Source organism: Sceloporus undulatus, chromosome 2 (assembly GCF_019175285.1).
Source record: "Sceloporus undulatus isolate JIND9_A2432 ecotype Alabama chromosome 2, SceUnd_v1.1, whole genome shotgun sequence".
NCBI lineage: Eukaryota > Metazoa > Chordata > Lepidosauria > Squamata > Phrynosomatidae > Sceloporus > Sceloporus undulatus.
Window position 1 is genome coordinate 216,968,108 of NC_056523.1, and position 23,944 is coordinate 216,992,051.

Consider the following 23,944-nt stretch of genomic DNA (forward strand, 5'->3'; position numbering starts at 1 on the left):
GATGGCCTTGCATCAGTCATTCTCTGCCAGCCCTTGTGCATTTGTTGTGGGGATAAATAGAACATAGAAAGTTTTTTTAAAGGTAATCTTTTCCCAGTCATCACTCTAGTGTTTTTAAAAGTAATTTATTGTCATAACTCTTTAAAATGTGGAAAAAGTAATTTGTTGCATTAGCTGTTGGGTTGTTTATTACTTTTTCAGTACTTTTCACAGCATTTTTTTTAAAATGCCTGTTAAAATGCCCTCCAGAAGTAACTTGCAAATATTAATCATTGTACCAATATCGTAGATTCGTTCCCTTTCATTATGTTAGATTTGAAATGTGGCTTTGTTCTATCCTTCTCTCACATAACCAGCAAGTCACTGTAGTTATCTACATTGTTTATAACCTGTTACTTCCCAGCTCTGGGATAAGATGGCAATAATAATAATAATAATAATAATAATAATAATAATGTTGCTTTGACGGGTGGGATACAAACGTAATTAAGAATGTAATCTACATCTTAAGGAGTTCAAGGATGTTCTGCCATTTAGTCATGATAGGGAACCTAAGTAACTCACAAAACATTTTAGCAACTGGAAATTTAAACCCAATACACCTTTGACCTAACAGTATTCAAGCCATACAATATTGATCTGTTCTGATCTGAACACGGGTCCCTGCACTTGTTCTGAATTATAGTAACGTGTTTTGAGTTTCATGTTCAGTTTTTCTGGTCACCTTCACAAATATGGCACCAACAGACATCTATGCCATGCACATTATCTGGAGTACTCACAAATCCTTGCACAACATGACAGCTATAGCAGTATGATCTGGAAGTCTGCAATCCTATAAAAGGCACAGATTAGAAATACACACAACTGGGCAAAAGCTGTAGCCTTATAAGAAGTGCAAATAATGCCAATGGGAGAGAAATCATGCCCAGCAGCTCTGATCCTAAGAAAATGAAAGAAAACAATTTGCAAGAAAACATGAGGAATCTAGCTCAAAACTCTGCTGGCACAGCTAAGGAAGCTCTACATTATACAGAATTGTTACTAGCACCAAACCTAAACATATATCTACTATTATCATATAACAATCCCAAGAGCACATATACAGACACACACCACAAAGCACGCTATGAAAAAAGGGAACTAGAAATCTTACATATATGCAGATAGCCTAATGTACCAAATGCAGCACTAGGAAGGTAATTTTTTAAAAAAACTTCTTAGTTACAGATAATGGCCTGTTACAGACTGCCAAAATAAAGCTGCTTCGGGTCTGTTTGGAGGTATGCTATTTAAATGATGCATGGGTCCTAAGAGTCCGGAGGTTGCTCCAAAGCCACACTCCATTCCTAAGCACTGGAGGGCAGCTTTGGTGCAGCTTCCAGATTCTTAGGATGCATGCATCATTTAAACAGCATACCTCCAAAGAGACCCGAAGCAGCTTTATTTTGGCTGTCTGTAAATGTTTAGTTAATCTCTACTTCATTACAGTTAATCTTAATGCAAGAAAGCACTTCCTCCCTTGCTCTTTTTCTTTAATTAAAAAGAGGAGCTATGATTACTTTTAACAATTTTTTTTTGTATTCACAGACCAACCTATGACTTCCTCTAAAACCAACAAGATTCACTTAAAAACTATAAAAATGAAATCTCATCGCATTTCTGTCTCTTATTTTTAAAAAATGCCATGCTGTAAATGTAGGAAAAGTGGGAAATCAACATTTAAAATGCTTAGTATCTTCTAATATGACACTGCCAACGGCACAGAAGCATTCCCCCCCCCTTTTTTTTTCCAAAGGGAGGGTTGAAGAATTAATCTCGATATAGAAAGCTTCTGCTGTCTAGTTGCTGCCCGTTTTCTGCTTCTTTTGTCAGTCTCCAGTAGTGTGTCCTTTAGCTATAAATGAAAACAACCGATCCCCCACTAAGACACATCTGCTATGAGTCCATATTACAACAGGGGGGAGAAATGACACCTTCAACTACATAAACCAATAAAGATTGTCTGATATAGTTTGCCCCTGTTGCTACCAGGCATGCAACCCACTGAGTTAAAGACTGGTGACATCTGCTAAAAAATGTCAAGGGTGAGGTGAGCAGGAAAAGGTAATGAATCATAGTGTGTCATGAATACAGCTATGCGTTTTCAGGAAGGAGCCCATTTGGTACTGCTAGCCCTACTCATATACCACCTGCAAGAGTGGCACAATTATTGCTTTTACGTTTCTCTCTCCCCTGTTTAACTGGATGCATCAGCTATTTAAAAAGAATAATGAAGTCCGATGGCCACACTTTTGCAAAGTCAAAAAATGTTAACTCTGCCCCCTTGTGCATATTCTGCTTTATACTGCTGTCTACAATTAAACGGCCGTACATTTTTCACCAAAAGAATACAGTTGACGTAAGACAACTCTGATGTCCTGGAAAGTGGAAAATTCATTTTAGTGTCTTCTATAAGGCAAATTGGTTGCCTCCAACAGGCAGCTAGAGTTGTTTTTCACTGAGATCTTTTCACCACATTTCTACATTTCTTCTTTTAGAAAAGGGTGTGGGGAAACCTAACAGGATAATTCATAATTTAGAGATATGCATACTCAAGAGTGCAATCCTGTGATTTTAAGGAGTGCGTCCCAAAAAGCACATGAAGGAGCAATTTTCCTTCTGTGAGATCCCAGCCAAAGTTTTTATTTTAAAGAGGGGAGTCTAATCTTTCCAATGCTGAATGTGGCTGCTCAGCAGAGTCAGACCTAGTTAACACTTGGGGGACCTCCAGGTAATACCAGAAAGGTGCCAGGAGGACCTTGACTAGATTGGAGTTTCTGACACCAAAGCATTCCATTATTTGGACCATAGGACTGCCCTGCTCCCATTGAAAATATTTACTGCATTCAGTTTGTCTGGAATGCATTTCAGTAGTCTGCTAAGAAAAGACCCATAAGCAATGCTGCCCATCCAAAATACAATCAGCCAAATTCTTAGCTAATTATACTTATATTTTTGGTCATATTTTTAGAAGACTCTAAAATGTTTTTAAAATCTAATGTCAAAGTTTTCATCATTATGCTCTTTGTGTGTGTGAGTGTGTGTGTGTGTGTGTGTGTGTGTGTGTGTGTGTGTGTGTTCCTGTAAATATATATTTATTGCTGTTAACTGCTATCAAGTTGAGTTCAACTTATGGCAACCCTATGAATGAGAGGACTCCAAGTCATCCTATCATCATTTGCTCAAGTCTTGCAAATTTAGAGTCATGGCTTCCTTGATTGAGTCAACCCATCTGTGGGGAGAATTCAGGCTTGAGTTGCTCTAAGACCCATTTATTTGCCTTTTTAGTAGTCTGCAGTATCTGTTGAAGTCTTCTTCAGCATCATATATCAAATGAGTTAATTTTTTTTTTCCTTTCAGCTTTCTTCACTGGCCAGATTTCATAACCAAACATAGAAACTGGAAATACAATGACATGGATAATCCTAATTTTAATATCCAGTTATATATCTTGACATTTCAGGATCTTGCCTGGTTCCTTCATAGTTGCCCTTCCATGTCCTAGTCTTCTTCTGATTTCTTGACTGCTGTCTCCATTCTGGTATGGGAAATCTTGAACTATTTCAATGTCTTCATCATCTGCTTGTAAACCATCTGTGGTTATTATTTTCATTTTCTTAATATTCAACTGCAAACCTGTCTTTCCCCTTTTTTCCTTGACTTTGATCAGTAATTGTTCTGCATCTTTGATATTGCCTGCTAGTAGTATGGTGTCATCTGCATATTTGTTGATATTCCTTCCTCTGATTTTCATATATGCATGTATATGTGCAGATATTGTAAACTTCTTGGTGGGAGTAGGCTGGTGTCTTCCTCTTAATAGTTAGTTTCTTAAAATGGGTTGAGATTCAATTTGCCCCTTTGCAAACAGGAGAGACTCCTTCTATTCCTCTTTCTTTCTGCAACCTTCAGTACTCCTTCCCACAGTGTTCTTGGATGTCCTCTGGAGCAAGTTTTTGGAAGGGCTGAAAGCAACAAAATTGGCAACAACAAAAAGAAAGCAGGACTTCCCTCCAACAGGGCAACATTTAAGTGGAGTTTTGTTGACTGTCGTTTTTTCTAGTCCACCGTAAATTTTTCAGTGATAAGCAAGTGATTGTATTTCAATTGGACAGAATACCTATTCCCTTGGAAAGTGGTTTCAGGCTTCATCCACACTGCAGAAATAATCCAGATTAACACCAGATCTCTTCCGGCGAGTTTACCCACCTGACCTTGTATAAGAAATATTATCCTCCCTCTTGATTATGATCTATATCTCTATATTTCTATTCCACCATTGCTTTTTGATAGAATCTGTTTTAATGGATTATTGTTAAATTTTTATTGTATTTTATTATTGTTTTGAATATCTATTATGTGGAAATCCCGCTTCGATCCACCTGGGAGAGGCGGGAAGATATAAATAAAAATTTTACTCTTCTTATATCATCATCATCATTACTGCCCTGGCTCAATGCTATGGAATCCTGGGTTTTGACGTTTGTTGTGACACCAGAGCTCTCTGACAGAGAAAGCTAAATTCTCAAAAAACTACAATTCCCAGAATCCCATAGCACTGAGTCATGGTAGTTAAAGCTATGTCAACCTAGATTATTTCTGTAGTGTGGATGCAGCCTTCATGGGTTTTTCTGGAGCAGACAACAGCTGTACTGGTGCAGTGTCCCCTGTCTGTCATGATGTTATGGCAATGGGGAATGTAGCTGTTTAGCTGTTATGTTGTACTAATTCAAAGCTCTTAAAAGAAGTGAAACAGTGTCCTTTATGGAGAGAGCTATATTGAACTAAGGCCTGAGACAGCTGGGCTGAAAGGGGTGTGGTGGTAGCAATACTAGGGTTCCGGATCATGCAGCAACTGCACGGTCCGGAACCCAAGCATGTAATGGCAGCAGACTGATGGCAGTGTCCCATCCGCACGGCTGCTGCCATTTTCACGTAATGGATACATAGCATCCACACATCACAGTGCATCGATTACATCACAAGTGCGCCATTGATGCACTCGCGATGTAACCCGGGCGCCGGTAAAAGAACCTGGGTTCTTTTAACTCCAGAGAGACGTTGTGTGGTCTAGTGGCTGCAGCGTCCCTCTGGAGTTAAAATGGGCACCTGCAGACTGACGTTTTTGGGTGGTCTGTACCAGGCCTAAGTTACAAGATACAATGCACACTGTTATTTGAAATGGCTGGATGTTGCATGCAAAAAATGGCTTTCCCTTCACCTGTTCCTCCCCACTCTGAGACACCCAGACCTCCTAACTTAGTTTTCTCTCACAAAAAAGATTCCCTGCCCAGCTGTTACTTATTAAAATGTGGGGTGCTTCATGGCTCTTGCTGAAGTTGTATTGCTCCCCTCTTCCTCTTCCTCCTCCTCCTCCTGCATTCTCAGTTGTAACCTCCAGTTTTAGACTGTCTAAACAGAAGATTTCATATCCACATCTGACCAGGGTTGTTTTATTATTACCATTCTTTATCTCTTCCCCAATTCTCCTGCTCCTGGTACCATCAAGCCTGTTAAAGTGGTTTGGAGAGCCTGAAAATTTGCACACTCTTCAGGATTCTGGTTGGTACTGATAAAAGAATGCCATGACACTACATGTCTCATTACAAAATATGATAATGTAAAAGGTAGTATGAAATGAATACGGCCACTTTACATTGATTCAATCAAGGAAGCCACAGCCCTGAATTTGCTAAATTTGAGCAGCATGTTTGATTATCATGGATCTTGGAGATCTCTGCAAGTAACAACTACTATAAAGGTATTGTATAACTGCATGATTTGGGGATAGGAGTTGTTGGACCAATAAACCTATCTTTCCCTTTGTAGTAGTTTTCACTGACAGACAGCAAGGCAGTACCATTGGAAAGTCGGTTTTCTCTTCCTCCCAAATATGATCCTGAGTTGTTGTTGTTTTAATGTTTTGCTGATTGAGTGGTCTTATTTTTGACTTCATGTACTGTGCTCTTTTTTACTCTTTGCTGCCAGTTTTATCTTGGTTTTATAATATGCTGTTTTTATTCAATATTTCAATTTCCCCAATTTATATTTTAAAAGATTGTATGCCACCCATAGCACCCCAGTAACTGGACAGTCTACAAGTGCAATGAATAAACAAAATAGAAATTTATTTCTTAAAAACATTCTTTAGTTGCTTCAGTTGATAATGAAATTTCTTTCTTTCTTTCTCTCTTTCTTTCCTTTTTTCTATATTTCCTTGTGTAGCTGTTAAGTGTCGATATTCTAATAACTTATAGTTTGTGCATGCTCCCGACTGATCTACCCCTTTCTGAATAAACTGGATTTTTGTACTCATCACACCTTACTAAATTTTCATTTTAACCACCTGAAACTATGTACATACATTTAGGCTGTGCATATGATATTGTGATTTAACATGATAATTTTAATTTTGCTAGATGTTTACGTCACCACTATTACCATTACTTTCAGTGAATTATGACTTATGAGTAACATTAGTTCAAAAAACATTACTAAGGATTCTGTATTGTGTGGGATGGGAGGAGGTCAGTGAGGGGGTAACAGCATAAGTTACCACACTGAGTGATGCCAACCCTAGTGATGCTACTGCTGCTGAGTAGATATGCAAATCATCTAAATAACTAAAGGCACAAGATCTCATCAGATCTTGGAAGCTAAACAGGGTCAGCCCTGATTAGCAGTTGGATGGGGGACTGCCAATTAAAACCAGGGGGTGTAGGCTATATTTCAAAGAACTGGCAAAAGCACATCTGAGGATTCCTTGCCTAAGAAAACCCTATGAAATTTATGGAGTCACTGTAAATCAACAGGTGACTTGAAGGCACATACACACTGAGACATGCAAAGGAGTGGGGATGCTCTTAGAACATACTACTTAACTGAAAAGATTGCTTTTCAGTGTGGCTCTGAAAATATAATTAGTATTAATTGTTGTAATCATCATTCCATCTCTTAAGGCTCACTTGCGTGTCTATTTTCCCACTGTCTTCTTTTATAATGGGCTGCATTGATCATCATTTGTAGTACCAGTACCAGTTGTATGTGGCCATGTGAATCTCAGCCACTGTACTGTGTGCATGATCTTAATTTGATTCTTCATGCAGTGGGACAGGGGAATTTGCTCCAAAGGAATGCTTTTGGGTGGCTGTGTGGAATCTATTTCTGCTTTGCATGTATGTGCCTCCTATGAATGCTCGACTCCAGATATGGTGAACATGCACCATTTCAAGTGGGTATCAGCTGCCACTGGCTGGAGTCATGAACTACCATAAATTCAATAGAACCCAAAATATATTTTCCAAAATGTTTCTTTGTGGTGGAAGTAACATCCACATGAATAACCATCACATAACAAAGAAAGAAGAAATGTGAGTCATTAGTGGATTTAGTAAAATTTCTTTTGTAACTATGGTATAACCTTCTGAGTTATCCTCTCCTCCCTATTTGGTCAGATTTAACATAAGATTCTTTTTCTTACAGACACTATTACAGGTGTTCACTGTTTGATAAAGTGTTGTTTTTTCTATTACAGGTTGAGCTTCCCTCACTTGAAATGCTTGGGATCAGAAGTGTTTTGTATTTCAGATTGAGGGAAGCAATTTGAAATACCAGACTTTGCATACATGTACATAATGAGATATCTTGGAGACGGAACCCAAGTCTAAATACAAAATTCATTTATGTTTCATATACATCCTATACACATGGCCTGAAGGTAATTTTATACGATATTTTAATAAGTTTGTGTACATTAAGCCATCAGAAACCAAAGGTGTCCCTATCTCAGCCCCCCATGAATATTTGGAGTATTTTGGATTTCATAATTCTGGATAAGGGAGACTCAACCTGTATATGTTTAGCTATTATGTTTCAGTTATGGCTGATTCAAACAAACTGAATGGAATATTTTATGGACTGTGTGACTAATGAATTAATGTGCATATTATTATTATTATTATTATTATTATTATTATTGGGACTGGTGCATGATGGCACTGTGAGCAGTAAGACAAGAAATTCCTAATTGAAACCTTGCTTCAGTGCTATTTGGCTACAGGTCACTCTACCATCTGCAGTATAACAATACTGACCTACCTTAGAGGGTGGTTGTAAGAATTACTATGATGATATACATGAAGTGCTTTGAACACCCCAAAAATGCTGCAATAATAATAATAATAATAATAATAATAATAATAATTTGTTTTATTTATATACCGCTATTCCAAAGATCATAGCGGTGAACAGCAAGTAAGCTAATTAGCAAGTAAGCTAAATGCCAAGAATTAGTACTATATTGGCATATCCATTGAATCAATCCTGATCCAAATCAAAGGTAGTCACAAACTATTGTAATCAAAATTATTTTCAACTCAAAGTTTGAGCCACCTAAGGATTAGTTCACATACACAATAAGATGGCTCAGTACTTCCTAGTTGAATTGGGGATGAATTGCCACTTAAAATCCTGGGGGAGCAGTGATACTAGCATTCTTTTCATGGTGTTAAATCTCATTCACACAAACAACCACTTCATGCCATCATGAACTGATGACTATGTACCTGCGAACTGCACCAGTATTTTCACTACAGAAACTGAAATACATACACACATATTCCAACACTCACAGTCGGCAGCACAGAAGTGTCACTGGCCATACCGGTTGTGGGACCAAAAATAGTCCAAAATACATTAAAATACAGTTTGAGTGATAGGTTTGCTCACATGGCAATTGGGCTCTTCAATCCTCCTAGTGGAGAAGCCAGTTCCACAGATGTGCCCCAGTGATTTCATAGCTATGGGGAAATAATGCATCCCCAAAGTGACTAGTTTTGACAGCTGAATCCCCTATCTTCAAACCCTTTGTTCACCCGTTCTACTATAATAAAAGTATTCATTTTAACCTTTTCAGTCATATTTTTATGTAGTAAAAATAGATCTGACTTTTTAGGAGAATTATGCATCATGGTAGAGGCTATCATGCTAGAATAAAAGGATTCAAACTGATTAGTCAATTGCCTCTTAAATTTTCATCTGACTGATTTGATTTAACATTGCACAGTACTAAAATCTCACTTTAAATGCTTTTTGAAATATTGAAGTATAAATAATTTTAAATGAAAACTACTCTCATGCCAACCTCTAATTTGCCGAGGCTACAATTTCAACTTTCCTAAGAGTAGCTGGAAACAGCCTCCATCTGGTGCAATAGACTCAGTCATATCCTATCCAGATGTCCCCTAGGTATGCAAAGCAATCAGCCAAAAAAGGATTAGTTAGCTCTTCCTCGCTCACTTCTCATCTTCGCTAGGAAAACATTGACACTGATTGCCCTCTTCCTTGGGTATCTTTTGCCTCCATGAATCTCTACCCATTACCTGAAGAGGTGGCAATTGTCAATCAAAGCCTGCTCAAGCAAATAGTCTAATACCTGGCAAAATGCCCTTTCGGAGTTGTCCTCAGTCCCTCTTGATCAGCATGAGATACTCCATGGCAGGGATGGCAAAAGCTGTTTTTGTGCTTTTGACACACTCCAGACTCCCCAGACAGTATCTTTTCTGGCAAAAAGAAATTCATTGCTTCTCCTAGAACCTTCTAAGAATGGAAATTCACATTTAAATAGGCCGCACAACGCCCTGAGCTGTTTAATATTTTTTTAAAAAATGTCAACCCAAAAGTGGACTTCCAGGTGCTTCTGGAGTTATTTGAGGGTGTTGCTTTTTGGTTTTTTGCAGTTCATGCAAGCTCCAGAATAACCTGCAGCAAAAAAAAAAAATCCAGCTACTACTGTCATGTAGATTCATGACAGTCAGGAGTGGCACCAGAGAAGAATTTTAGAGGAAGCATAGCAGAAGGGAGAATATTTCTAGGGAGGCAAATTGCATCCCACAGCAGCAACAAAGCTCATTTTTAAAAAAAGAAAGAAATGGGGTGCTGCAAAATGAGGCTTGGGGTCCCAAGGCTACACTTTGCCAATCCCCTGAACTACCATTCTGGAGTTTATCACACGGGAGGAATTTCTCTTAATTTCAAATGGAAAGAAAGTGGGGCCAGAACGTATTCACGTGAATTCACTACTGCATTGAATTCAAATTGCATTTGAACTGACTTCCCATTGCCTGAAAATAGCTTGCCATTGCCCAAAATTGCATGTGATCACCTTTCACGCAATAACATGAAACCCCATGATTGTGTTCGGACTGACTTCCCATTGCCCAAAATTACGTGTGGTAGTCTATCACGCAATAACATTAAACCCCATGATTGCATTCAGATTGCCTTTGGATTATACTTTCCAATTTCCCTTGTCTGATAACATCCAATGATAACATATGAATCTATTTGTATATGTGAACCATGCCTTTCCTTCATGTAATGACAAAAGTCCAGAAATGGGGCAGGACACCAATTAGGAGGAGTATCTTGCCCACCCCCTTCTATTGTCTGTCAAGAATAGATATATCTCTGGCTCCTCCTCCAGCTTGTGCAATGTAAGTTTTAAGTCAACTTCTATTAAGTGATTTTTGGACTTTCCTTCTTGTGTTTTTTTTAATTTTATTTTGTTGTGCCTGTTCTTTCTTTCTGTACTTTCCTTCTGACACCCTTTTATAATCTCTACTTTTAATCAACTTTCTTTATTTACATTATTGGGCATGACGGATTTCAAATTTACATCTTCAAGGTTAATTGGATCTCCCATATTAATATATCTTTAGATCATTTGGCACATTTATTAAATGGGTTTTGGATGGAGAGAAGGAAAGATGGAGAAAGAAAGCACTGGGCCGTGGACCCTTGAGTGTTGTCTGTCTGTCTTATCTGATCTGGGGCTGTGTACCTGAAGCCCAAAGCAACTTGCTCAACTGGTGGCTAAGGGGCAAAACCAGATTGTGATTGTGGTAAAAAGAGAGTGGAGATGCCAACCACAGATGCTGGCAAAACATCAAGAATAAACTCTTCTAGAACATGGCGACATAGCCTGAAAAGCCCACAAAAACCTATAGAGTGGAGACATTTTGTGTGTGCACAGACTCTGTTCTTAGAGAGCTGGCATCATCACAGCCACCTCAGTCGTGAGATCTACCATTCCTTGTCTCAAGAAAGGTAAGCTTTAATATTTCCCTTTTTTAACTCCCTGTTGTTTTAGCATGTCAACCAAAATAGATTAAAGATTAATTAATATGCCTTTGATTCCTAACCTCACTAATTAAAATTTCTTCTCGCTATTTAAAATTGTTCCACACAGATTGATCAACAAAAGTTTTGGTTGATTCATCTACTAGTTACTGCATTTACAAACTGAACCCTCTACATCCTATTCTAACCTGGGAAATAATGAGAATTCAACTGCAGCTGGCCCCGTTCTGAAAAGTTGTCAAAGAATGGCTTGGACCAGAATGTGCTGAGCAATGCCAATGCTAATGAATTTGTGCTGAATGGTCCAAAGAGCTGGTTCAGCCAAAAAAGCAAATCTATTTAAACAAAAGACTTAAACTGTGATACCACTACACACTACAATGCTCTCCATAGCAAATATACAGGTTTACATTATTCAGTAACCACAATATAAAAAGTGAAAATTAAAAATGGTTTTGTTTTTTTAAAAAGAAAGCTCATTTGGACTGCTTATGCAGGAAGATCAGATTCATTGCCCAATTCTCATATTAACACAATCATGCAACAGGTGTTCTACCATGTTGTCAATTCATACAGTAATTGGTGTCCTTTGGAAAGTCCCAAGTCCCCATCTTTTGAGTTATGATGATTATGTCAGTCTCATCCATTCTCCTCCCACCTTAATTACAATTTGGTCATGTCATTGGACAAAAGATTACATTGTGACTCTCAAAATAGACATGTCTAAGGAGGCAAATTTAAAACTGTTGCCCATTTAAATCCTCACTGTTTTGTCCATGGAGAAGTCCATAACTTCCAGGTGGGTTATTTTGTATAGACATTTTGCAATTAATCATTATATTAGACCATACATTTAAAACAACAACAACAACATCTCTAAATTGGAGTTAGCTTGGTAGTGGAATGTTGCTATTAGATAAGAGCCATAGAAACTGAGCATGCAATTCTTTTGTGATGGTAATAATGCGAACGAAGAGAAATTGTTTGTTTTTTACCTTCATCTCTTTTGCGTTTGTTGCTTTCAGCGCTGGGGGACGTAATTCCCAAAATCCCGCTGATGGAGTAGGAGGAGCCGGCTGAGTCTGTACTTACTGAGGACACCTGTGTCACCGACCCTGTAGACGCTGTGATGAGAAACAAATGTGTCAGTGCTCAGGCACATAAAAATATGACAGTGGCCTGTTACAGACTGCCAAAATAAAGCTGCTTCGGGTCTCTTTGGAGGTACTGTATGCTATTTAAGTGACGCATGGGTCCTAAGAGTCCGGAGGTCGCACCAAAGCCACACTCCATTCCTAAGCACTGGAGTGCAGCTTTGGTGCAGCTTCCGGATTCTTAGGATGCATGCATCATTTAAACAGCATACCTCCAAAGAGACCCGAAGCAGCTTTATTTTGGCAGTCTGTAACAGGTCATTGTTATTTCTGCCACCATGGCCATCTTGGATATTTGTAATTAAATAGAAATACCTACAAAACATCTTTACTAAAGCTGTTGGGAAGAGGGAGGGAGATGCAACCTGGAAGCATTATTGAGCAGTTCAATGTAATTTTCAGGTATGTCTTAGAATCTGGCCTTACATTATTAGCTTTAACCATAGTGACAAGGAAGATTGGTTTTGTATAGCACTGTTAGCAACATGTACCTTTGCAACTATTACCAAAAAATAAAAAACTTTCCATTATATACATCATTTATGTTTAAAGTTGCCAAAGTGAAAATTAAAAATAGCTCTTATATCTTTAATGGTTGTGTAGAAGAGGGAATTTCACAAGTTGCTGCATATTCTGGAACCAGATAATGAGGAAATCTGCTGAAATACCCATTTCCACATAATTTTTAAGGTGTATGAGTCCTTTCCAAATTTAATTCTATTAACTCTATTTATATCAGTGGTTCTTAATGTTTGGTACTCCAGGTATTTTGAACTTCATTTCCCAGAAGCATCATTGATCTATAGCCATAAAGATTCTGGGTACTGAAGTCTAAGAAATTTAGAGGAAGAAATGATGAGTCCTTTTTCCATCAGGGAAAGTCCAGCTCCCAAGTGATTTTCCAGTCAATACAGGATAGTACTTTTCCTAATGTTCAAAATGTTCCATGTTATCCCTTACTGATATAATAATCTTACTGTCCCAATGCAACGAAAGGAAGCAGCTTGCATGAGTGCAATCTATGAGAGAGCATGGAAGTAATATGGTACAAATAACAACATTAAATGCAACATGTTACTTTGTTAGGTAGTGAGAGAGCAAAGATATTACTTTGAAAAATACACTACTACTACTGGTTTCATTAGGTTCTTTTATGTAGTGAGTAACATTTATTAGTTTGAATTTTTGCTTGGGGTAATATGAAGACACCAAGGGCATTTTTTCTATTTCATTTTTTATTATTTTTCTGACAGTATGTTAGTAATGTTAGTAGCAAGTATTGTTACTCAGTACATGCAAACAGATAGTAATTAGTAAGAAGCAACAAAGGCCCCATACAGACAAGCCAAAATAAAGCTGCTTCAGGTCATAGAATCATAGAGTTGGAAGAGACCACTAGGGCCATCCAGTCCAACCCCATTCTACCATGCAGGAAATCCAAATCAAAGCATCCCCAACAGATGACCATCTAGCCTCCGTTTGAAGACCTCCAAGGAGGGAGCCTCCACTACACTCCTAGGAAGTGTGTTCCACTGTCAAACAGCCCTTACTATCAGGAAATTCCTCCTAATGTTGAGGTGGAATCTCTTTTCCTGCAGCTTACATCCATTGCTCCGGGTCCTAGTCTCTGGAGCAGCAGAAAACAAGCTTGCTCCCTCTTCAATATGACATCCCTTCAAATATTTAAACAGGGCGATCATATCACCTCTTAACCTTCTTTTCTCCAGGCTAAGCATCCCCAGCTCCCTGAGTCGTTCCTCATAGGGCAAGGTTTCCAGACCTTTCACCATTTTAGGTCACTTTACAGGTATGCTGTTTAAATGATGCATGTGTCCTAAGAGTCCAGAAGCTGCTCCAAAGCTGCATTCCAGGCCTTAGGACTAGATCATGGCTTTGGTGCGGCTCTTAGGACGCATGCATCATTTAAACAGCATACCTCTAAAGTGACCCCAAGCAGCTTTATTTTGGCCTGTCTGTATGGGGCCTTTTTAAAGTAACACCAATACACTGGCTTTTGCAGGTAATATTCCCAAGCTCTGCCTCATGAGTACATGACATGATACGGTATCTGAATTAAAAGCAAGTGGGTTACACCCCATATGCTTAAATATTATGCCATACTAGGATGGTTTATATATACCATTCCTTTCCTCCAAGAAGTTCACAAAAACATATGTGAAGTCCTGTAGGGTAAATTGGGCAAAGGGATGAAGTATCATAACCCTATACCATCAGATTCCTGGATAGTCAGGGATTTCTGCCTAAATTAGCCTCATTCACTAAAAGTCCAACACTCTAGACACTAAATCAAACTGGTCTGGAAGAAAATACAGGACTATTGCTAAGAACCAGCATGGCATAGTGGTTTGAGTGTTGGACTATGACTCTGGAGGTCAGGGTTTGCATCCTGAATCTACCATGGAAACCCATTGTAGGCAAGACAGGGGAAAGCAAAGACAAAGGCCCTCTGAACAAACCTTGCCAAGAAAGGCCTGTGATAGGGTCACATTAGGGTTGCCACACGTCAGAAACACAGCAACAATAATCGCTAGGATATTTGCTGTGCTATGAGAAAGACAACTGGGACAACAGAACTGCTGATACATTAGCACTTTAGATGGAAAATAATACTTGAGAACACTAGATCCCCATGATGGGTCTGCACAACGTCTTATGTAATAAGGCTGTTAGGAAGCAGGGCTAGTCTAATGCATTGTGGCCTGTGAGGTAGGATGTGCATAGGGCTAAATATAACATTAAAATGCTTAATATTAAAATCATTAAACGTTTTTTGCCCTTCAATGGATGGGCCTCTGTATATGGGATAGACATCTCATTCTACTTTATTTATACTTCCAAAGGAAACTGAAGATGCTTGTGGTGACTTTCAAACCCCTATATGGTCTGTATCTCTCTATATGAGCCTGTTTGATCTCTTAGCTCTTTGGAAAAGACTATTCTTTCTGTCCCACTATCTTTCCCAGCAAGCCTTGTAGAAACAAAGGAGAGGGCCTACTCTGTGGTTGCTCCAAGACTTCAGAACTCCTTTCCTAAGCAGATTCCCTCATTACTCTCCTTCTGCTAGCAAGCTAAAACTTCCCAATTCCATCAGCCTTTTAGGAATTGATTGTGAAGGACTTTTAAAAGTGTGCTCTTTTGTTTATTTTTAATATTCTGTCTTTTAATTAATGTTACATTCTTTTTAACTCTGTAGATTATTTAATGGTGTTTTTTTTTAGACAGACAAACAGATCCAATGTTTTTGTGGCTGCTTTTTTAATCTGTACTAGTTCTAATAATTTCAACACCACCTTGAATCCCACTATTTGGAAAAGGCTGGCATATTAACGAAACCAATAATAACAGAAAGTATCACAACAGCAGAATTGCAGCACTGCTTGGAACATGATACCTCATTCAGTAATATCACTCTGATTCCTAAATTCTTGGACAGAATCTGAATCACAGATGGTCCAAAATTTGAGTAAGTAACATCAGTAGACTATATGTAGAGAGATCTTGTAGCATCTTTGAGACTAACTGAAAGAAAGAAGTTGGCAGCTTGAGCTTTCAGGGACTTAAGTCTACGAAAGCTCATGCTGCCAACTTCTTTCTTTCAGTTAGTCTCAAAGGTGCTACAAGATCTCTCTGCATACTGATTCTACAGACTAATGCAGCTATATCTTTGAATTCCATCAGAAAACTGTGAAAACTGATGTAGTAGTAGTAATAGTAATAGTATGTCCTCGGAACATGTTGCTTGAATGAACATCTCTCCACAAGTATGACTGTCTGAGGAACAAGGCTTGTAGAAGGATTCCCCCACCAGCATCCTCCATCCTGACAAAGGGTACAATACATGGACTTTCTCTGCTGTGACATCCTCCTGGTAGAATGTTCTCCCCTTTGCAGCACAGTAGGCACTGATACTGACTTACTTCTGGCACCAACTTGGTACACAGCTTTTTATCAAGTCCTTGGAGTCTACCATTTTTGCCCAAATCCATACAATTTTAGTTGGTTTTAAAGTGTTCCTGTTTGCTTTAATAATTAAAATTTTAAATATGCTTTCGGGCCATTAAATTGTATCTTGATGTTTAAGAATTTTACATAGTTTTGTATGTTCCAAATTCATTTTATTTGCAAGCTGTCCTGACATCTTCTGATACAGGGCAGGAAATAATGATTTTAATATTTATAAGTATGGAAATATGCATTAATAAATACAGTATTTGAATACATATGAAGGCCAGCCCTTTTTGTTGCTCCAAATTTTTCTAGTTCCACCAAAGAATCCTGGATGCACAAAAACCAGATGACTGGTTTTAATTGTATTTCTTAAATTGTATGTTATTTTATTGCTGTAATCCGCTTTGATTCCTTTGAGAAAAAGCAGAATATAAATAAATACTATTATTATTATTATTATTATTATTATTATTATTATTATTAGACACAACATTTATGCTCTGTTACTCTTTGGGAGTGCATTTTATTATCAGTAGTAACCTTTTTGAATGCTTGTCTGATATACATCCCAGCAAGTATGTAGCTACTGGGGAGAGGGGGCAAATAAAGATATTGTCCCCCAAAATCAAAAAATCTTTCTGCCCAATGAAATGTTCTTTTAGTCCCCCACATTTCTAATATTGCAGGAAATTAAAACTTCAGTGAAGGGCTGGGACACAGAAGTTAGGCATCCATAACAAATGGACAAACAAAGATGTAAATGATATTCAATGTCTCATTCTCTGCAACGCCAGAAATTTGGAGACTGAGGGGAAATTTTATGTGGTGGCGCAGAACTCTTATTGCTGGGTAATGCCCTCATCATCCTCCCAAGTGATTTCTGCATTTAGCTTGCTGTGTTTGAGAGATCTGTATATACCATCAACCAAATGGTTTCAATATATGAGCAGCTTACAAATGCAGTGTTGTGCACTGGGTGAAATCCAAAGCTGTGTGGACAGAAGGGAATCACACGTAACAGAGACTGCAGGAAGGAGACCATCCAACATTATGGACTATCCTTAATGGGGTTGAAGTATCAAGGTGGTTGAGTGAGTGAGGGTCACCTAAATCCAGTAACCTTATAAGAATAGTGCCATATCCCAGTGCTCTGTTTCATAGGATTTCATGTTTAGCCCTGATCCAGTAGGAATTAGCACTGTGGGGAGACTTTAGGGTCAGTCTGGGGACTGCAGAATGTACCATAGGAGTTTATCCCATTAATAAGAAAAGCGTTCCAGGAGGCTTCCCCAGTTACAAGTGCATGACGGGAATGAAGCGGGAGCTGCGATTCCACTTCCATAGCGCCATGGGGGATCACACCCATGGTGCTTGCATGACATTTGGGCGGCACTAGTGTGACGTTTAGCACACGGAATGACCTCCATGTGATAAACTCCTAATAGATGGGGGAAATCCATTGCATGCATTTCTTTCCACAGATCACCCACTATAATTTCTCTGGTGAAATTGAGTAACTTTTCTATATATGGGATTCTCCACAGACTACAAGCTGCAATCCATGTCATGACCAGTGCATGGGGAGTATTTCAAACTAAGAGGTGGAGAACCACCACACTGTTCTTTGGTCCATTAAACTGGTTTTAACCAAAATGGAATCGACGGGATTAAACTGACTCCATTGTGAGAACTCCATCTTGTGTGGATGTGGAGTAGACTGTTAGTATTTAGAACACAGTTGCAGCTCAGAAAACAGGCAAATTTTTTGGAAAGCCCAAATAAAATTTAGTACACTCAGTTCTAGAGGATTATATACTCAGTTCTAGAGGATGATCTATGTCTATATAAAGGGGAAAAAAGAGGCAATTAAAGCTAGTCCAAACCACTTAATGGAAACCTGCCTCACAACCCAGTTAAACTAAAAAGCTTTGACCCCTCTCATTGGTTCAGCAATACTACATTCGCTAGAATATATTAAATCAGTAGTTTGAGTTAAATTGACCAGATTTTAAACAACAGTGTGCTCTTATGTCTCCATCAGGGAAAAGAAGAAAAACATCTCCACCAAAGGGGAAAAAAACTGAATTAAAGTCCATCACTCTTCAATGATTAGAGTTAGATGGTATGCATCTGAATTAGGCAAAGGGTGGGGAGAAGAAGAAAGTTTCCAAAGTTTTGCTACCTCTTCACTCAAAATTGCAAGTGCACAAAGAATTATGGAAGGGTTGGTTGATAGAAGAAAAAAAACACATTCAGAACTACTTACTGACTAATGATGCAGAAAATGTTATGAATAACTATCCCTTTCTTGATTTATTACTTTAATTATCTGACATTCTATAGACCCCCATTAGCAGGGTGATTTTTTTATCCTTCTTTTTGGTTTAGATTTCAATTTTCTGTCTCATGGTGAAAGCTATTTATCATAATAATCAGTAAAATTCAAAACCTTTTAGCAGTATTTATAAAATTCATTTACCATGTTCAGCCCTTGGAGAATGACAAAGAAGGTGCATTAGTACGTGTGCTGGAGTGTTCTATGCAGAATTATCTGTCCATAAGAACGATTAAAAGTTCTGTAGAATGAATTAATATTTATATATATATATATATATATTTTAAAAGTATATGTTAAAGAAAGTTTCCCTTACCTATGCTGTGACTAGAAGCTGGGACTTGCTGGTTGGGTGGTTGCTGTACCTTTGTCCGTATAATCCTGAATAATAGACAAATGGCTACTTACTGTTAGGTATACAACAACAAAAAACAAATTAACCATGCAGCACAATTAAGCATAGCAAATGGTTTCAATTCATTTGTGAATATCTGAAAAACTGGATGACACTGATTGTTGACTAAATATGAGGTTGGCCATGAATGAGAACTGAGGCATGATGCGCATCTCAAGACATTCACAAACTTCACCTGGAATTGTTCACAGTCTCATGTGAACGTCTGGACCACCACTGAAGAAATGGACCAAGTCAAATGCCATATAAAAGCACATTTGAAATTCAAGACACCCGTTCCATAACCAGTGCCCCCAATTCATAGGAAGTTATTTCCACTTTAAAAACTGCTTCATGATCATAGTATATGTCACTTAGTGCAAGCATTAGTTTGGTTATGATGACAGAGGCAAAATATGGAAATTGGTTATTATTGATGACTGGCGCTCTTAGAGCCCTACAATCCTGGCAGTGAAACCATCACCTACCATGAATTCAGTGATGGGTGAATTGTCAGGATGTGACCTGAGGCCATTGGAAAAAGCTATGGGCTCCAAACACCAACAAAGGAAATGCCTTGTTACTTTTTTTTGTTTCCTCTCTGCTCATTCCTGCTGGTTCATGGCAAAAAATATGCGGAAGGGCTCTATACATTAATATCACCATTAACTAAGGTTCTGTGGCACTGCATTTAAATGAATATATTTATCTAAACTCAGTTCTCATTGCAAAATATTTATTTACACTAACACAGCTAGGGAACTCTTAATTATGTGCTCCTGCTAATTCATCCTGTTTCTACTCTTGAGGCAACAAAATGTACATTTAAATGTGGGTGTGGGTGTGTAAAGAAAAGTTAACATAAAATAAGTAATTTTGGCCTGTTACAGACTGCCAAAATAAAGCTGCTTCGGATCTTTTTGGAGGTATGCTGTTTAAATGATGCATGGGTCCTAAGAGTCCGGAGGTCGTGCCAAAGCCACACTCCATTCTTAAGCACTGGAGTGCAGGTTTGGTGCAGCTTCTGGATTCTTAGGATGCATGCATCATTTAAACAGCATACCTCCAAAGAGACCCCAAGCAGCTTTATTTTGGCAGTCTGTAACAGGCCATTGTTATAACTGAAAAGCCTCAAGAGAGCTAGATTAACGACAGTAAACACAGGGAAACCCACTCTACACATTTTCCAAGTGATGTGAATGGGAATCGTGACATTGATTTAAATAAGAACAAGATTGATGTGCCCGCTACAGAATGATCTTTATTCAAATAGCACATCACTAATTGACATAATTCTCCACACAGTATATATATGCCTGTTTTAATATATTTTTAGCTAGCAGCTCCTGAGCTGATTATTCCCTTTGTGGCAGAGTAACTGGCCACAATCCCAGCTTTTGCCTAGTTATCATCCAGTTTTGTTTATTTGATGTTACAGCATTCACACAAAAAATAATGCCCCGTCATTTTTAGAATTCTTTCTTCTTTAATATTCTAGAAGAGCAACCCAAAAAATAGCAGTGCCAAATTATTGTATCTGTCTCTCTCTATGCATGATTTGCCCATCTTTAAAAGGAACAATTATTACCATGTTTAGATGTAGTTTTGCTATGTTGCTACTCAACAATTATTAGAAAGCCCAGATTTTGTTGCCCCCAGTTTCTGGAAACTAAATCATATTGTTTTAAAAAATAATTGGAGCTCTACCCTACATATACAGAAAGGGTTGACATCTAAAGTTTATAAGAGCAAAAAAAAAAATTACCCACCCATCTGGAGAACCCAGTACCCATTTTTCTGTACAAGTCACTGATTTGGGAACATTTCTAGACTGTCAGAAGGGCAACCAAGAAGAGAATCATGAAGAAGGCAGGGTAATTCTTCTGTGTCTTTGCACTATGGGTACTTGAACTGATCTGGTTGCACATGGTGCAGAGATAGAGAAAAGGAACTGAATCCAGAATAAGCTGATTGGAAGAAGGCAAGGAAAGAGCAATGACAGAGACCAGCTTCCTCCATAGCTAGGAGCTGCCTTTAATTAATTACTACCCAAGATAGATCAGCATGACCAATATCTGTGCATATAATATTAATAGATGTATGACTGAGAGTGAGGCAAAGCAAAACATCACAGGAAGCCATCATTTCAAATTTCAGATTAGATCCAAGATGGCAATGCTTCTGCCACTAGTTCTACAAGTCTGCTCTGCAGATGCTCTGCGTAGTGGCTTCTCACTGGGAATGCAACAACATGGGAAACTGTGTCATACAGCATTCCATCTAGCCCAGCATTGTCACCTCTGGCTGGCAGCAAAGCCTCTCCAAAGTTTCCAACAAGATGCTTTCCCAGCCCTACAAAGAAATCCCTGGCATTCTCAGGAGAGGTGTCCCCCATTCAAACACTAACAAGGCCCTGCCTGACATGACTTCTGAAACTGAAGGAGACTGAGTAGGTCCAATGTGGTGTGATGGTAAAGGTTTTGCACAAGCCAACTGGAAACAAGTTCTGTAGAATGGATTCACTTTGCTAGAAATGAGTGAATTCATTTCCCATCAGTTTCATTTCTGTGTGTCTGAAAATCTAGCCCATATGATCTATATCAGGCTGTAGCAGCTAACAAGACAGATGGCTGCTTCTGCTGCTGGCATCCACATGGGGTTCAGGTTAGTCTGGTGAGCTGTTTTTGCACATACAGCAGCTCAGAAAATAGTGCCCAGGCCTAAAGAAACAGGCTAAAGAATACGGAGAATGTACTTCCCACTTACTAAATCTCCTCAAATGACCCCATATGTATATGGGATCAGGGTGATGGATGAAGAATTCCTTCAGGAGTGTCAATGTCCATATTCTACGTAGGGCAGGACCTCTCACCTTGCAGTGACAAGGACAAGGTGCCCATCCTTCTGCTGGGACCATGGGTTGCCATTTTAAAGGTCTTGCTCCACATGGCTATTTTCCCTCTGAGCTCTGCAGCTTCAACAGAATCATTCTTAACACAGTGCTTCCAGAGATCATAGGACAGTAAGTATGTGTGTGAAGGAATACAATGGGCTCTCCGTACCACCAGACTTCTCATCTACTAATTTAACCATTCATGGATTGCCACAGTTCGTATTATTCAATGGTGGTGTGGTGAACATGCACGCTTCAGCATGAATGTGGTTACATTGCCTTCAGTGAATAATATAGGGTAAGATATTCTGCATTCCATACAGGGGTCCAGAACTGAAACTCCACAGATACGGATGGCCCACTGTATAGCTTTCTCCATCTCCATTCTCAAAATGGTTTAGACCAATTGGAGTTGTAAGGTTTTTTTCTAACAATTGGACTCCTTCTTCTTTCAACACTTACTTCTTGTAGGCTGATTAATATATTACATGGTATGTTTGGGGGGCTATCACAGATATACTATTAGTAATTAAGATTATGCAAAGCTTGAAATAGGAAATACACAACTCTGAATGCTGAGGGACATCCAGTAGAATATGGAGAAAACACTGTTGACTGTGGTTCCCTGAACTGGCAGCACAGAGACCGAGCATGAGGGACACCCCTCTCCAAATCTGGGGGACAAGCACCCTCTCTGTACTCAGTCCACAAGTTACCTCTGGCTCCCGGATCAACGCCCACTTTAGTCTGAATCCTAGGTAGTCTGATCTATAGTAGACTCATTTAATAAACTCTTGAGTCAATACTTATGTGAATCCCATTTATTTACTCTTGTTGGAACTAGCTATAGGATCCAACCCATGGTTTTTACAGACATGGATCTTTTCTTCATACAACTACAGACTCAAAAACTCATCAAATAGTTCATGGCCTACCACCTAAAATGTGAACCATCCCTAAATGTGATTGGATTTCAGTAGGCATTCATATAAATTTGAAAATGACTTTTTTTTTTGTCCATCTCAATGAATTCCATGATGTCCTGCAGTTTATTTATGATTCATCAGTACTTTGCACATTCTGGAGAATTCCACTGCTTGAAAAAGTTATTTTGGGGAGGGCTACTATAGTTCCCAGAAGCCATGAGCCATGCCGATCTAGAAATTCTGTAATCCAAAAAAGTAATTTTATTCGAGCTCAGAAAGAGATATAACTCCTAATTTGATTATTTACTCCTTCAAGGGGCATTAAATTTTCCCTTGCCCGAGAACTGTAAACTTTAACTGTGTCGTATATAATAACAGAAACGCACGCTCTTCCTATATGTCTGTATCTTGTGTCCCTCCACTTGCACCTTATCATTCCAGAGCTATAAAGCATTTTATTCACTGAGGGTGAATTCAAGTTTACTTGTCATTCTGCAAACATTTTTTTCCTCCGCAGTCAGACAAAGAACGCAAGCAGGGGCCCAGCTGAGCCTGCACTGTGTTTTATCAATTATTGGAGGAGAATCAAGACCCTGCTGTGAGTACTAGACCTAGAGGAATGAACTGAAAAGGAAAGAAGAATGACTAGCTACTCATACTTCAATCCCAGACACATTACTTAATAAGTTCCATTTATTTTAGTGGGTTTCTAATGTCTATATAATGATTTTCTGAATGGCAATATTTTGGAATTGAAGTGAATAGGACCTCAGGAGGAATTGTCATGTTTGTGTAGAGATAAAGGAGAGGAAGCTGACCTCACTGCATTTTGTTTGTGTAGAAAAACACAACTACTCTTGATCCATTGTGAATAGTAGGCAATATATCTGCTTAAACCTCCCCTGTACACATGGAAGCCATTGTGAAAAATCTGTATGTAATGAACTTGTACTGATTTTTTTTCTGTGGTTTACTTCTCCCTAACATACAAATAGTTTTAAAAGGAAAAGAAAAGAAACCACACACATACATTCCATTGATTTCTGTTCTTTTAGTAATCTGGGCCTGTTACAGACTGCCAAAATAAAGCTG

At 38.6% G+C, this 23,944-nt stretch overlaps 1 protein-coding gene across 1 annotated transcript in view; it reads right to left on the reverse strand.

Annotated features, from left to right (window-relative positions):
* Positions 1–23,944, reverse strand: part of PAX5 (paired box 5) — a 278,811-nt gene that overhangs the window by 232,271 nt on the left and 22,596 nt on the right. Inside the window, exons 4-5 of the mRNA XM_042455822.1 lie at positions 18,956–19,020; positions 12,177–12,305 (exon numbers count right to left, since the gene is read on the reverse strand). Of these exons, the coding sequence (XP_042311756.1) occupies positions 12,177–12,305; positions 18,956–19,020 (194 nt within the window). The remainder of the gene's footprint in view (positions 1–12,176; positions 12,306–18,955; positions 19,021–23,944) is intronic.